The sequence below is a fragment of the Poromitra crassiceps genome (genome assembly GCF_964638095.1).
Source record: "Poromitra crassiceps genome assembly, chromosome: 22".
NCBI lineage: Eukaryota > Metazoa > Chordata > Actinopteri > Beryciformes > Melamphaidae > Poromitra > Poromitra crassiceps.
In genome coordinates, this window is record NC_139647.1 from 16,974,561 (window position 1) to 16,990,339 (window position 15,779).

Genomic DNA, 15,779 nt, shown 5'->3' on the forward strand with positions numbered 1-15,779 from the left:
TGTTTTGGTCAGTTCAATCTACAATCAACACACTGCACGATTTGGTGGCAAAACCACAATTGTAGCCGCCAATTCCTTAGTAAGTGTGTGTGTATAATGTACAGATCCTTTCCAAAATAAATTAATTTCATGGAGTTTTTTCCATAATTCCTTTCAAAAAGTGAAACTTTCATAGATTACAGATTCATTACACACAAAGTCAAATATTTCTAGCCTTTATTTGTTTCATTTTTCATAATTTTGGCCTACAGCTCCAGAAAACCCCCAAAACAGTATTTCAAGAAATTAGAATAGTGTGAAGAAAATCAGCAGTTACTTCTCAGTTATGACTGACTCCAGCCTCAGTCCACTCCCTCTGAATCTCCGCCAAATTTTTGAATCGTCTTTGCTTGACAATCCGCTGAAGCCCACGGTCATCCATGGTATTTCCATGATATTCTCATTTTTTGGAAAGGATCTGTATGTACAGTAGTTGTGAGAGTGTGTGTGTGTGTGTGTGTGTGTGAGAGTGTGTGTGAGTGTAACCAATAACCATCCCTCCCCTCCCCATGAAGCTACACCCTGCTAATTACGAATGTCTCTTTTCTTTTCTTTTTATAATAATATTTTTATTTGGTTTTTCTGATTTTAACAAACAAAAACAAGAGCATGACAGCTCAGACACAACATTGGTCTGGACAGTGACAGAAGGTGAAAGAATAAACCAAAAAATAAGGGAGAAGAAAAATAAGGTCAATCTCCAGAGACATGATGCGCTACATGATTGTTTGGTGCAAATTTCTCTTCACGAATGTCTCTTTTCTGAACTTGCCTGGTGATATAAGATTTAAAAAAAAAGAAGAAAAAAACGTCCGTCCAAGTATAGCAGCTGATAGCGAAGGTGGTTGGAACGGAAGGTTGCAACAGCTGGAGTGTGTACGGATCAAAGACATCAGATGTCTGCTGTGTGTGTGTGTGTGTGTGTGTGTGTGTGTGTGTGTGTGTGTGTGTGTGTAGTGTTCTCTTGGCAGTGAAGACCTAATTAGCCCTGCTAGAAGGGACGGAGAGGAGACATGCCAACCACACTTTTCAATTATCCTCAGATGGTGACAGAAAGCCACCGCGTGTGTGTGTGTGTGTGTGTGTGTGTGTGTGTGTGTCTGTGTGTGTGTGTGTGTACTTTACGTGTGTGTGTGTGTGTGTGTGTGTGTGTGTGTGTGTGTGTGTGTGTACTTTACGTGTGTGTGTTTGTTTGTTTGTTTATTTTACAGTACATAATCAAAGTGCAGGGACAACTGCACAGGGAATCATTCTAATTAAAAAAAGCGAACAAACTCCTTGAGGGCAAAGATAACCATAACTTTAATCCTTTCATCGCCGTTGCTTAAGTAGTGGTACCGCAGTGTTATCGAGCGGCGCAGTATGTTCCATATTCCCACAGCACCTAAAGAGAAATCATGTCTGGCTTCCACATCGTTCTCACACAACACCTTCTCTCAATGCTGGAAATTTGTGTTACAAAATGACAGAAAAAAAATGAAGAGCTCATATTTCACATCTCAGAAATTATTTAACGATCGTCTTCTTTTGAAGTTGTTGTCAGAGGTTTTGGGATGATAGCTATCTCAGGCTTGAGCACAGATGGCGAGCTCTGACACTTCTCTGATAGCGAGAGAAACACTGTAGCTGCAAACTAACGAACCTCCACTCGCTGGTCTCTATGGAGTCTAATGGCATTTCATATAGTTCCTCCTAACATCCCTCACTGGCTTAATGGAACTTGATTGCGGTGTGTTGTGTATGCCTGGCATCTGAACAGCTGGCTTGTTTGAGGTATAGTTAAAAGACAGTTGTCAGAAACTTACGCCCCAGGCCGGCAGTTGCTATAGCAACAGGACACAGTATATGTATAGCCCCCCCCCTGTCCCACCCCCCAATGCCGCGTCACGCTGTGATCTTCTACTGCCAACACCGATCCACAGCTGACGGTAAAAATAGAACCGGATCAGCGCATCCATATTTCATAGAGAACAGTCATGGACTTACATTAAAGTCGTTTGCATCACTGAGCGAATCCTGAGGTTGTAGAAATATAGGTTTATATAATATAGGTTTCAAGATGATTTAGACAGAGATGAGTCTGCGGCAGAGTTTGCAAGTGAACCTCGAGAGCTTTATTGATAAAGCGAATGCCCAAACTGAGCAGGGGGGGGGACTGACTGTGATGCTCTCACAGGGTTTGAGGTTATTGGCGGGGAGACTACAGTGTAGGGTGAAGAGTGATTGCAGGGAGAGAGAGAGAGAGAGTGCTGGGCTAAATTGATCGGGTGGTGTCAGTTATTGCTTAGAGCTGCTGTTCTCCACATGCAGCCAGACAGCCACTCATAACGGCAGTGCGTTCGCTGTATTATGATCCACACAAGCAGCAGATCCTTATATACGTTTGATCTCTGGAACGCACCGTGCAAACCTGAACTCTCTCTTTTCTCAACATTTTAGATATTTTTCTCCCCCATCCCAGTGGGTCAGGTTTCAAAACTCAGTCAGAATTGGCTGTTTGTTATTTACAGCAACACCTGCTAATTTTTATTTAACCGTGAACACGAGTTGTGTGACACATTTTTACTCTTTAAAGGGCCAATCCGTAAAAAAAAGACAATAACATGGCTTTGGATTCTTGTCTTTTTTAGGCATTTATTTATTCATACTATTATTTGTCACCACCCCCTTTTCACCCTCCCCCAAACATTGATATTATTTGATGTGCATTTTGTTAACGAAACAGAAATTGCACCGTTACCTGCTTAAAAACTGCTGGCAAGCTGTCATATCTGTTGCCCCACTAAACTTGCCCTACTCCAGCTTCTTCTGAAGATCCTCCTCCTCCTGCTGCTGCTGCTCCTCCCCAGAAGCTGTTTGAAGGCACTATACTGTATATGGAGCAACTTGTGACTCACCAGCTGTGGTGAACCTGGTGATGTTTTCATGCATTAGACACACTGGAAGCCTGTGTGAGTGATGTGACGGAACAGACTTCCCAGTATCTCACTCATTCATTTCACTGTGTTAGTGTGTGGACTGACGGGACGACATGTTTGGTGGGACTGAAAGAGACTGACACAGTCTACTACAAAACATGACACAAACATGTGTTTAGAGTGAGATTTGAATTTATGACATCACTGATGATGTCATCAGCGGGATTTTTATGACATCACTGATGATGTCATCATCAGTGGGACAGACAGACAGACAGAGCCCCAGCTCCCATTTATATACCAATGATACCCCAAGACAATGTACAATGGGCACTGATGCAGCTAAGTGAGAGACACTTCCAAACTTGTTATACCTCAATGAGGCTGAAAATTTATTTTTTATTTCTTGCCAAGTTTTGAATTTGTCAAATTCACAGAATTATCAAATGTGTCAAATCAAGTAAGGACTGTGGCACTGTGACACATCCATTATCAACTGTCCAATCATTCTCATCAAAATACAGCCCTGCCACGGCAGCACGGGGGGGCCTAAGTGGGCCCAGGCCCATCCAATCAGAAGACACACACAGGCTCAAAGCTGCTCATCCAATGAGCAACTTTCGCCCCGTGTGTGTGTGTGTGTGTGTGTGTGTGTGTGTGGGGTTCTAGGCACCGCGTTATCCGCATGTGATCCAATGAATTGAATGGGCCTTGTTGGACCGGGATGCGTGCTAACATGGGCGTGGCTGGCTGGGAGCTAGGCTAAAAACATGGGGTAAATGTCAAAACTTTTATACAGTCTCTGGACAAATGACGTGTGTTCAAGTCAACTTGGCATGCCGGGGCTTTGAAAGACTTGGATTAACGCTGGACGAGCAGTATGGATTCAGAAGCTTCCCGAGAATCGCTCCACCATTTATTTGCTTTTCTTGTTGAGTTATTGTTGGGTATGCTCTGCTGATTATGTGTGTCTGCATCTGGCAGACATGCCCGTGTGTGTGTGTGTGTGTGTGTGTGTGTGTGTGTGTGTGTGTGTGTGTGTGTGTGTGTGTGTGTCTCTGTCTCTGTCTCTGTGTGTGTGTCTCTGTGTGTGTGTGTGTGTGTGTGTGTGTGTGTGTGTGTGTGTGTGTGTGTGTGTGTGTGTGTGTGTGTGTGTGTGTGTGTGTGTGTGTGTGTGTGTGTGTGTGTGTGTGTGTGTGTGTCTCTGTGTGTGTGCATGAGGAGGCGCTGTTTCCTTTATCCATAGATTCAGACTAGATACATTTGTCATTAGGATATTTCCCATTGTTTGTGCATCTATTATTGTTTGTGTGCAAGGATGTTTTGTCTAGATGTGTGTGTTGTCTAGGTGTGTGTGTGTGTGTGTGTGTGTGTGTGTGTGTGTGTGTGTGTGTGTGTGTGTGTGTGTGTGTGTGTGTCTGATTATTTAGCAGCTGTGCCCCAGTGGGCTGTTATGCAGTTCTGTTGTTGGCTCTGATGTTGTGAATATAATATAAAGCTACAGTGTGATTTGAGGTGGCTCTTGTATACAGTGGCTCTGATGTTGTGAATATAATATAATATAATGCTACAGTGTGATTTGAGGTGGCTCTTGTATCTGACAGTGGCTCTGATGTTGTGAATATAATATAATATAATGCTACAGTTTGATTTGAGGTGGCTCTTGTGTCTGACAGTGGCTCTGATGTTGTGAATATAATATAATATAATGCTACAGTTTGATTTGAGGTGGCTCTTGTATCTGACAGTGGCTCTGATGTTGTGAATATAATATAATATAAAGCTACAGTGTGATTTGAGGTGGCTCTTGTATCTGACAGTGGCTCTGATGTTGTGAATATAATATAATATAAAGCTACAGCGTGATTTGAGGTGGCTCTTGTATCTGACAGTGGCTCTGATGTTGTGAATATAATATAATATAAAGCTACAGTTTGATTTGAGGTGGCTCTTGTATCTGACAGTGGCTCTGATGTTGTGAATATAATATAATATAAAGCTACAGTGTGATTTGAGGTGGCTCTTGTGTCTGACAGTGGCTCTGATGTTGTGAATATAATATAATATAAAGCTACAGCGTGATTTGAGGTGGCTCTTGTATCTGACAGTGGCGTATGTTTGTGCACAGGTCGGGTTGAGATGTTTACGTTTTAGTTTAGTTTTATTCCCTCTCTCTCTCTCCCTGCTTTGGTGCTGTCATGTTAATGCCGCGTCCCCCCCCCCCCCCAGGTAAATTCAGGTAAGCCTAGTGGTGAATTTGTAGTGGTGTCATTTTTGGCACATAAACCTCGCGTTATCGTCTTGGCCAGTGGGCCCAACTGATGTTCTGCTGGCAAACTATGGATCCTGGCGCTGCTACTCTCGAGATACAACAATTCACATGCCACTCTATAATAAATAATACAGTTTAGAGGCAAACTCATCGATGGCAACAGGTAAATTCATTGCTATAGTCACAGTGCTACAGAGGAGATATACATTATATGTTTATGATTAAATCAATAGTTCTGGACTGGCACCAACTTATGTTGAAACTCAGCAGTTATATTCTAGGTTGCACGGGAGGTGGAAATATTGCTAAGCTCAGTTCTATTTTCTGGAACACCTATATGGCTGCTCCATAATTCACTACCTCAACGACCGCGCTGCTTGTGGCTTTAAAGAGCATAGTTAAAACTCCTTCATGTATCATGCATCATATCATTGTGTTTCCCCTGCTGCATTAGTTGGAAGGGGAAAAAAACACCCCCAACACTCACATCCGATCATCATCATGGCGACGGCGAAGATCTTCTCCCCGTCCGTGGTGGGGGCGATGTTTCCGAAGCCGATGCTGGTCAGGCTGGTCATGGTGAAGTACAGGGAAGTGATGTAGACCGAGTCCTTGTTGGGCCCGCCCTCCCACCTCCCCGAGCCGGTGGCGTTGAAGCGGTACGGCGTCCCCACCGTCACGGCCAGCTGGTAGAGCCAGCTGTCCTCCCGCACGATGTTGGTTTCTTCGTTGATCACCTCGTAATCGCCGATGCTGTACCTGATGTGCCCCGAGAGGGAGGCAAAGGTGAATTATTAACCTCGTGTTCCAACGCCAGGGGTCAACCAATTACTTCCTATTGTGTTGACACTTCCTGTGACAGTTACAGTACTTATATTGAATTTGTGTCACTCGTTATAAATATGATGGAAACATAAAAGGACATATATAAAGGACAGATAGTACCAGATAGTATGGGCAAATGTATCTTATTTTTATGTGTTTTATGTGTTTATGTGTTTACCATGGAAAACACAGGTGTGTGTGTGTGTGTGTGTGTGTGTGTGTGTGTGTGTGTGTGTGTGTGTGTGTGTGTGTGTGTGTGTGTGTGTGTGTGTGTGTGTGTGTGTGTGTGTGTGTGTGTGCGTGTGTGTGTGTGTAGACACATTGTTGTGAACACAATACATCAAGAACAATAGATGATGGGTAGAGCAGATGATCTGATTAGATTTGGGAGCGCGTGAATGCGTGTGCTGCATGAATCTACATATTAATGAGGACAAACATTTTCTTGATTTTTTTTTGTTTGTTTGTTAATTCATATTAAGACAAGTATGTTGACATATCCTACCCTACTACTAAAGCATGGTGCTGGCATGGAGAGGGAGAGAGAGACTAAAGCATGGTGCTGGCATGGAGAGAGAGAGAGAGAGAGAGAGAGAGAGAGATAGAGAGGACTGTTGTGACAGGAAAAGGATAAATGGGACACAACCACTCTAAAGCTTAGGGTCCGCCCTCTGCACATCTTGTACATAGACACATACTGTACAGATATCTTCAACTCCTTTTATCCTATTTTTAAACTTTTAAACTTTGTCACCTAGCCTATGTACATATTTGTTTGCAAGACCGAAATGTTTACATATCTCTGTATTATAACAGGCTAACATTATAGTTTATATTATTGTTATTATCGTTACTATTATAGTGTAACGTATCGCTGATACGCCAAGGAACGGAGAGTTGTAGTTGGTACAGGGTCTTTATTCACAGGCTCCTTTAGCTCCTAGCAGCTAGCTTCACACCGCTAGCTCTACACACAGCAACCGTCTCAGCTCGCTCCATAGCTAGACTGACATCCGGCCCACGGCCGCTGGCTCTATATACCCCGTTTCCCCTAGGAACACACCCACACACATTAGTTCCTAGGTACAATCTAGACACTTCTATTGCACATCACATTACAGGTAATACCTGGATTACCTGGAACGCTACATACTCCTCACCCAACATTTCTCAACGCCCACGTTGACACCCACAACCCACACATATCCCCCTGTACCAAAACACACCACCCCACAACATTTTGTATTCCCACAATTTGTCTCTTATTATTTCAGCACACTTCTTAATTTTCGTTCCACCACCACCATTTGCATTTCTTTTCATTCCTTCCAATTCAACCCACATTTCAATTCTCTTTTTACACACATTTCAATTTAACTCAAACCCATTTACGTTTTCCCCTTCTTTTCTTTACACTCATTTTCAATTCAACCCACATATCATTTCAGTTCGACAATAACCCCAACATTTACCTTATTTCTCTTTTCTTCTTTACACATTCATTTAAACCACCATCATTTCCATCCCCCCTTTCAAAGCTTCTGTCCCACCTGAAGCACATTACAGTCAACACAGCGAAGGCAGTAGTCCCGCACATCCTCCTTGTGTTTGCCCCAGTAGTAAAGTTCACGAACCCGGCGGAGTGTCACTTCAGGCCCGAAATGACCCTTCCAGCCGCAGCCCCCGTGAGTCCCCCGTAGCACCAACCCCCGCAGGTAGCTGGGTACAACCCACTGGTTCCCGCTCTTCCCGTGCCACTTTCTCTCTAAAACCCCATCTCCACCCAGTTGCAGGTCCGAAAACATGTTCCACAGTCCTCTCGTGGCACCGGAACACGTGCGAATCTCCTCCACAGGGGGCCGGCGTCCGGCCGCTACCCACCCGTACACCGGACCGATCTCCGCGTCCTCCATCTGTCTGCGTTTCCACTCCTCCTCGTCGACATCCATGATGGCGTCTATGTCCTCGTCTGTCAGGTCCACCTCTTGCACTCGCTCGTCCTCCCGTCCCGCTCCCCCAGGGGGCGGCGTGTTGAGGACAGCAGGGCGAACACCATCGGCGTCGATCTCCACCTCGGCTTTCTGCAGTGCAGCCGTGGGGGCTGTGTAGCGGCTTGGTTGGGCCGTCTCCTCCGGCCTTGACCCCTCTCGCTCCCCCGGGGACACGAGTGCCGCTCCCCCGACTGTAACAGCTCTGCAGATGATGTCGCTCACTTCCCTCTGGCTGTTCAAAAAGATCCCCGCTCTCCTGATGGTCTCGTCGCTGATGATGATGTCCCCCTCTACCGGCTGGTATGCAGAGCAGCTAGCCTGGGCGGGCTCAACAGTCACTCTCCTGCCCAGAACAATCGGCTCTGTACTGCCCCGTTGCTCCGCTGCTTGTAGCTCAGGCTGCTCCACTGCTCCGCTACTCCGCGGCTCCTCTGCCTGTTGCTCCGGCTGCTCCCCCGGCTGTGTGTCTCTTCCAGCGCCCACACCCTTAGTGCAGTCTCTAGCTAAATGTTCAGGCGACTGGCAAGTCCAACAAAGCCTCACCTGTCCGCCGCCTGCACGTCTCTCCTCTCCCGCTGTTCTCCAGTCCCCGACAGCTTCTTGACATTATCTGGCTAAATGTCCGATCGCGCCGCATGCCCAGCAGGCTCCCTGCTGTCCATGTCGTTGTCCCGCATACCCGGTCCGTCTCCCGGAACCGCCTCGGCACCACCTCGCCACGTGGCCCGGTTCTCCACAGCTCCAACACAGTCTATTTTGTGGTTCCTCCGGCCGTTCTCCACACCGCGCTCCCTCTGCGCTCATCAAATCCACCCGCTGCATGACTTCTCGCAGCGTCCGCATCACCTCTACTGCCCAGGCAGGAGTCTCTTCCACCAGCCGTCTGACTTCTTTCAACACACGGGCTTCCATGCCCGCCAGCATCGAGCTGATCTCCGTCGTCAGCTCCTCTTTTCTCCCGTTCGCCGACAGGCATTCTTCTAAGCGCACCATCACACGTGGCGCTCGTAGCAGCTAGCTCACACAGCTAGCTTGCTACCGCTAGGTCGCTCGAGCCTTTGATCTCCAACTTTTCCTCCGCCGTTCCTCCTCACTCTCTCCCCTCTCGACCGAATCAGAGGCGCTACCGCTTCACTTGCTGACACCAATGTAGCATATCGGTGATACGCCAAGGAACCGGAGAGTTGTAGTTGGTACAGGGTCTTTATTCACAGGCTCCTTTAGCTCCTAGCAGCTAGCTTCACACCGCTAGCTCTACACACAGCAACCGTCTCAGCTCGCTCCATAGCTAAACTGACATCCGGCCCACGGCCGCTGGCTCTATATACCCCATTTCCCCTAGGAACACACCCACACACATTAGTTCCTAGGTACAATCTAGACACTTCTATTGCACATCACATTACAGGTAATACCTGGATTACCTGGAACGCTACAATAGTTTTGTGCTAACCTTTCGGTTATAATTGTGTTACTTTTTGTTTTGTTGCACTCTTGCTTTGGCAATGTAAACTTATGTTCTCCATGCCAATAAAGCCTTTTGAATTGAATTGAATTGAATTGAGAGAGAGAGAGACTAGGTATTCGACAATAAACTGACATTTGAGAGTAGCCGAAAGGCCAGCAGCTTCTCTTTTGTCTCTAGATTGACAGGACCCTGATGACAATGTTTGATCCCTCTTTTATTACCTCCACCAACAGAGTTCACCAGGTCATGTTTTCGCCCCCTGTTTTTCTGTTTGATTGTCGGCAGGATATTTAAAAAAATACTGAACAGATTTGCCAGAAACTTTGTACAAAAGTAGGTCATGGGCCACCATAGAACTAATTCACTTTCCACGCCCACTGGCCAAGATGGCAATGGGCGTGGCCAGTCACAAAAAAGGTGCCCCAAAACGGATTCAGGTAACACCACAAACGTTTGAGGAAATGTTGGCGCCGGCGGCGGTATGCAGTGTTGGGGGTAACTCATTACAAAAGTAACATATTACATGTAATATATTACTTTTAGCAGTAACTCAGTAATATAACTTATTACATATAGGATTTCAGTAATATTATACCAGTTACTTTCTCAAGTAACTCAAGTTACAAATTGAGTTACATTTTATTAAATCAAAGCACATATTTAAAAAAGATACAATCATTTCCTAATCAAACTGGGTGTTTTTATGCAAATAACCACTATAGATGACAATAACAAAGGAAAAGAATAACATTTAGAATTTAGGATTGTTTACACTGACTTCAAGGCGGTTGAAATAATTTTTCGGGATGGTTCCGGGGCAGCGATTTCATTCTGCTGCTGCTGTTGTTTTGGTAAAAGTAATGCAAAAGTAGTGTAACAAGTAACGAGTTACTCTACACAGAAAGTAATATTGTAAAGTAACTTATTACTTTCAAATGAAAGTAACTAGTAATATGTAGTATATTACATTTTGAAAGTAACTTGCCCAACACTGCCGGTATGCACTGTGCCGAGTGGCCTCTAGTTGCGTCTGTGCTCACTTTCTCTGCTGGTATCAATCTCTCAAGGTAAAACACAGAAATGACTCAATAAGGGCGTTCATGTCTGCAGCAAAATAACTGGAAACGCTGCGTGCTCTTTACAACGACAACAAAAGTTCTACAAAAAAGCAGAACGCTGATTGTTCCCATCCTTTTTACATAAGCGGTTTCGGTTTCTGCCATCTGGTACCCTCCTCACACTTCCACCAATTAAAACCAACAGACACAAACACTCCTGAATACGCTCTCTGCCATCTCCCTCCTCAACTCTAAGATGAAAACCTAGTTATTACCAGCTGCGACGGCGGGGCTGATATTATTTTCGCCTTGTGAAGTCTGTCTGTTTGTGTCGCGAAACGGCGTCTGCTCACGTGTTTGCATTGACTTAGTGTGTCATCTCGCCGTGCGCATTTGCAAATTTGCATCCGGTGTGAACGCCCAGTAAGAAAGGGAATGGGTGTGGGGCCTGTTTGGTGAATGCCAACTTATATTTAAAAAAAAATCTCATTTAAACGAATAAGAAAATGATGGGATCATGTCTATGTTCCCCGGGTTCTATGTTCCCCGGGTTCTATGTTCCCCGCTTTTCACTAAGAGGGTTAGGGTTAACCCTAACCCTAACCCTAACCCTAACCCTAACCCAAAGAACCCTTTTGCTGAAAAACGGGGAATATAGAACCCGGGGAATATAGAACCCGGGGAACATAGGGATGACCCCAAAATGTCATGACATGAACCGTACCAAATGCAGGCTAGCCAGTGAGCGGCCAGTCCAAAAACACACACCAGCAGGACCAGCACAGCCGCCCCGTACTCGATGTAGTGGTCCAGTTTACGTGCGACCCGACCCAAACGGAGCAGCCGGACCACCTTGAGTGAGCTGAACAGACTGCTGATGCCCTGAAAGAGAGACAAGAGGGGAGAGACAGAGATGTCAGAAACAATATAGTGGCCTTGTCATCAACAGCAGATAAGACGTCAAGCCTTTACACAAAGAATCATATTCATATCCACTTCCATTTTGATTTGTAAGTTGTGCTGTCAGTTCATATCATTTGAAGAGAATGTTACACAACATCTGAAAGTCCATCTGAAAACTGGTCATGTAAAAAAGAAAAGAAAAAAGACTGACATAGTTTAGTTTTAGTTTATTTAGCACACATTAAAACGGTGCAAGGAGGGAACGAATCCCACAGGGTAGTTCTTCATCTGAAGGATTGAAAGTTCCAATATGATAAAGATTATAGTTCCCTTTTTTCTTCTATTTTTCTTTTTGCTTAATAGGAATGAAACAAACATGTAGTAGTAGCCCTTATCCCAGTGATACTCAACTTGCGGGCGCCCCCTGTGTGGCCCGCAATGGAATTGCCAAAAAATTGTCCAAATGTTCATGTCATTCTGGCCAATACTCCACTTCTGTTATAGCATTTCAGTCTGGAATATGGAATATCTTTCAATAATCTATGATTTAGCTGCTAAATTGTCAAATACCGCCGTCTGCTTGCTACCCAGGCACTTATGTATGTACTTAACCTAACTTAACCTAACTAACTATCCGGTGTGCACAACATTGTCGGACTAAACTCCGGCTGACACCCCAAAAACCTACAATCCGCTACAGAAAAACGTATATTGTTTGTTTATTAACTGGCCCCTGGCCTTCTATCATTTCACGAAAGTGGCCCCCGGGCAAAGCAAGTTGAGTATCCCTGCCGTATCCCTTATGGTACAGTTAATCACTATAATAGTATGAGGTGACAATAGTTTAACAGCAAATATTTCACAAAAATGTGTGTCTTGTTTTTGATCGTATTTGTTTCAACTTTCATTCAAAATGATCATCCTTGTTATTATTGATAAGTCTTTCTGATTCTGATTCTGATAATTAGCACTGAACAAAGCCCATTGTCAACATAAGGTATGGTGAAATGACACACCCCTCTCCTTTTCTACTTGCCTGCTGACCTACAAGTCAAATATTAATCAAAAAAAATCTATTCATCTATCAATGTAAGCCACATTACATCACTCTATGCATCTATCGATATAAGCCACATTACATCATTCTATGCATCTATCGATATAAGCCACGTTATCAGTGCTGATGTCATGTTGAAGAACAGCTACAAAAGCCCGTTGAAAAGCATCGTAAAGAACCAATATGAGCTGTTGATGAATCCAAGTTAAAATAATGGTACTGTAGAATGCACAAGGGGTTCATCTACTTTATTATATAATCAATATGGATATTAAATATGTGAGACATGATCACAAGTAGATGATGTAAATAATTAACTTATTTTATTGGAGGGGTTTTACAGCCCCGCCCCCTCATCTGCTATTTTATGAATGATTATCAAATGGCACAGAAAGAGAGCTTTTTGGTCTGCTTTTCTTACAGAAACATTTACACACCAACCTCAAAACATTACATTTACGCTTTCTGAGACGCCACAACGTGTTTTTGGATATTTCGATTTTTGATTTTGACCAAACTGAATGTTTAAAATGATCAAATTATTAAACTTCTGACTATTTTTGGACCAGGTTTATGTTTCTAGCCCGCCACAATGGTAAAGAATTGCAACAAGTAAAAAATTATGTTTTATTGACAATACACTCACACATGAAAGGACACAAAATATACAGATTTTGAGTTATGTTGATGTTTTAATAGGTACTACAGCTTAGAAAGTTACATTACATTACCAAGCTATTTTTTGGGGTGAGTGTTAAAGGTAGTCTTGATTGGCAATGATCCAGAATCATTTTGTTCAGAATCATCATCTTAACGACCTTAACGGGCATAATTAAGATCGAATTAAGCTTACAAACAAGACAAGAAAAGATAATTATATAATAATTAAAAATGTCATGCTGATTTCACACATCACTCCTGAGCAATGTAATGGAATTAGGAAAACGCCTAGCGCGGTTACATAACCCACATAAACCGCAAAAATGTCTACTCAGCTGTTCTGTATAGTGAAACTCCCACTCGCTCAGTGATAGATTCAGAGCGACAATAGCCATCACAGACAAGTTGGTGTGATTTGCTGTTTTGTGAGTGTACAGGAGTTCTCCTCTGTGGTGGTGGGTGGTGCTGCTGCTGTTGTGTGGGGGGGGTTATCGATCTTGCTAATGTGCTGTGGTGTGCAGAGTACAACTGCAGTACTTGCTGTCACTTGAGCCGATCTCGCTGTGAGCCAGATCCCCTCAGCTCCTCTCAAATCCATTTACAGACCTGAGCTCCCAACTCTATTCACTTAACAGTGCCATCATGCCTCTGCATCTCAGTTCGCTTTGCAAAACTCTCTCAACGCAATTTGGGGGGTGGGGGGGGCGCAGTGTCGGGCAAGTTACTTTCGAAATGTAATTAGTTACGGATGACTGATTACTCCTTAAAAAAGTAATAAAAGTTACTTTACTGATTACTTTCTTCAAAAGTAATTAGTTTGATTACTAGTTAGGTTACTAGTTACTTTTTCTTTCTTTTTTTACCCCATATGTATGTATGTATGTATGTATGTATGTATGTATGTATGTATGTATGTATATATATATATATATATATAATTGAATATTTCTAAAATACAGAGGATTCAGTCTGTAAACGAGGTCATTATTTAGTCAAATAAGAGCTTGAGTTACCTACTATCCTATAAAAAGTAACATTATTATTTGTCTTAATCTTGTATGATCAATAGTTATGTTAGAGTAGGTGTCACCGTGGCAACAAAAGGTGGCACTACAACTAAAGCGTATCTAAAATATAACCATCGCATCCAGTTTTCCCAACTGGAAAAAAAAAAGCAGTTGGAGGTTGTCTGCAATATTGGTGATTCTATTGAAAAAGAATAGCTCCGAGCAGCTCATTAAAAAAATGAAGAAAGGAACATGAACTGTTCATTTTAAGATGTGTGAACTGAACTGACAGAACACTGAGTAACACCAGTCTGGCTCCGGCTTAACTAGGCAGAACACTGAGTAACAGCAGTCTGCTCCGGCTTAACCAGGCTTGCCTCTACCCTTTGTTTACCACTTACCTGACATAATTTATCGATAGGCTAAGTCATAACTAGCAACCTTTTGCTATTGTATTGCCCTCCTTAATAGGCTCTTAAGTAGGGATGGGGGTGATCGAGACCCGGTATTGATTGGTATCGATTGATAATTTCTCAAAAACCGAAAAAATCAATAAGTTCTGACCTTATCGTTATGTTTCGAGAGACGAGAGCCATGTAATTTACCTCAAATAATGGTTGCACAAACATACATCGATTGTCGAATAATGTTTATGAATCCAATTGAATTGCTTACCAAGCGCAAATGTCATTCTGTTCAGAAATTAAACACTCACAGATTCACAGTGAAGCAATAAAAGCAATACCGATTATGGTTGTCTCGTCTTTCCACCAAATAATAGAAAAGTATCGATGTGGTATCGATCAAGACTCGGATCGTTAAGCAGTCTTGGAGATGGTATTAGTATCAATTAAACTTAATGATCCCTGACCCTACTCTCAGGTTGAACAACTTAAATCATCACAATATTATAATAAACCCTCATTAATTTAAACTTCTGATGTCCCCCAAAAATATCTTTGTTAACCAAATGGGCAAAATGAAGAAAATATGCTGATATGAAAACAGGGCATGAGTAGAATATGGAAAGCTGTGTAAAAGAAGGAGGTGTTGCATATAATGAACAGCATACAATGTCTGAAAACAGCTTCATCACACATTTTCCTTCCTTCCTAATAATACATGGAGTGTTTTCAGTTGAAAATGGCAATCCCTGGATGACTTTTATCCACAGTGTTCCAATGCTGCAGTATGTCACAAATGGCCCCTCTGGTGAAAAACGACAGGATGTAATCAATATTCATGGTTGTGTCATGCAGCTATTATGAAGCTATTGTTCATTATTGTGCAAACTACTGGCCATGATAGGCTATGGAAAAAATAAATACACACCCTTACATTTGCTGTGAAAATATATTTCACCAATACTCACGATACAGTTTCAACAAGCACTGTCAGGGTGAAACGTTGGTGCGTAAACAAATATCACAGGAAAGGTAATGAGTGTGCCGCTATTTCTTTTTCTATAATGAGGCTGTTGTTCAGGCAAGATGATCCAGATATACCCGAGATGATGTAAACATTGTACAGATAACAGTCGGTAAATGGCTGTTAGTCAAACTGCTGGAATAGAATATTGAT

At 43.2% G+C, this 15,779-nt stretch overlaps 1 protein-coding gene across 1 annotated transcript in view; it reads right to left on the reverse strand.

Annotated features, from left to right (window-relative positions):
* The window catches only part of kcnh1a (potassium voltage-gated channel, subfamily H (eag-related), member 1a), a gene marked incomplete at both ends in the record, with an annotated part of 48,293 nt that overhangs the window by 11,100 nt on the left and 21,414 nt on the right, over positions 1-15,779 (reverse strand). The window contains 2 exons of the mRNA XM_083658518.1: positions 5,717-5,988; positions 11,296-11,453. Of these exons, the coding sequence (XP_083514644.1) occupies positions 5,717-5,988; positions 11,296-11,453 (430 nt within the window). The remainder of the gene's footprint in view (positions 1-5,716; positions 5,989-11,295; positions 11,454-15,779) is intronic.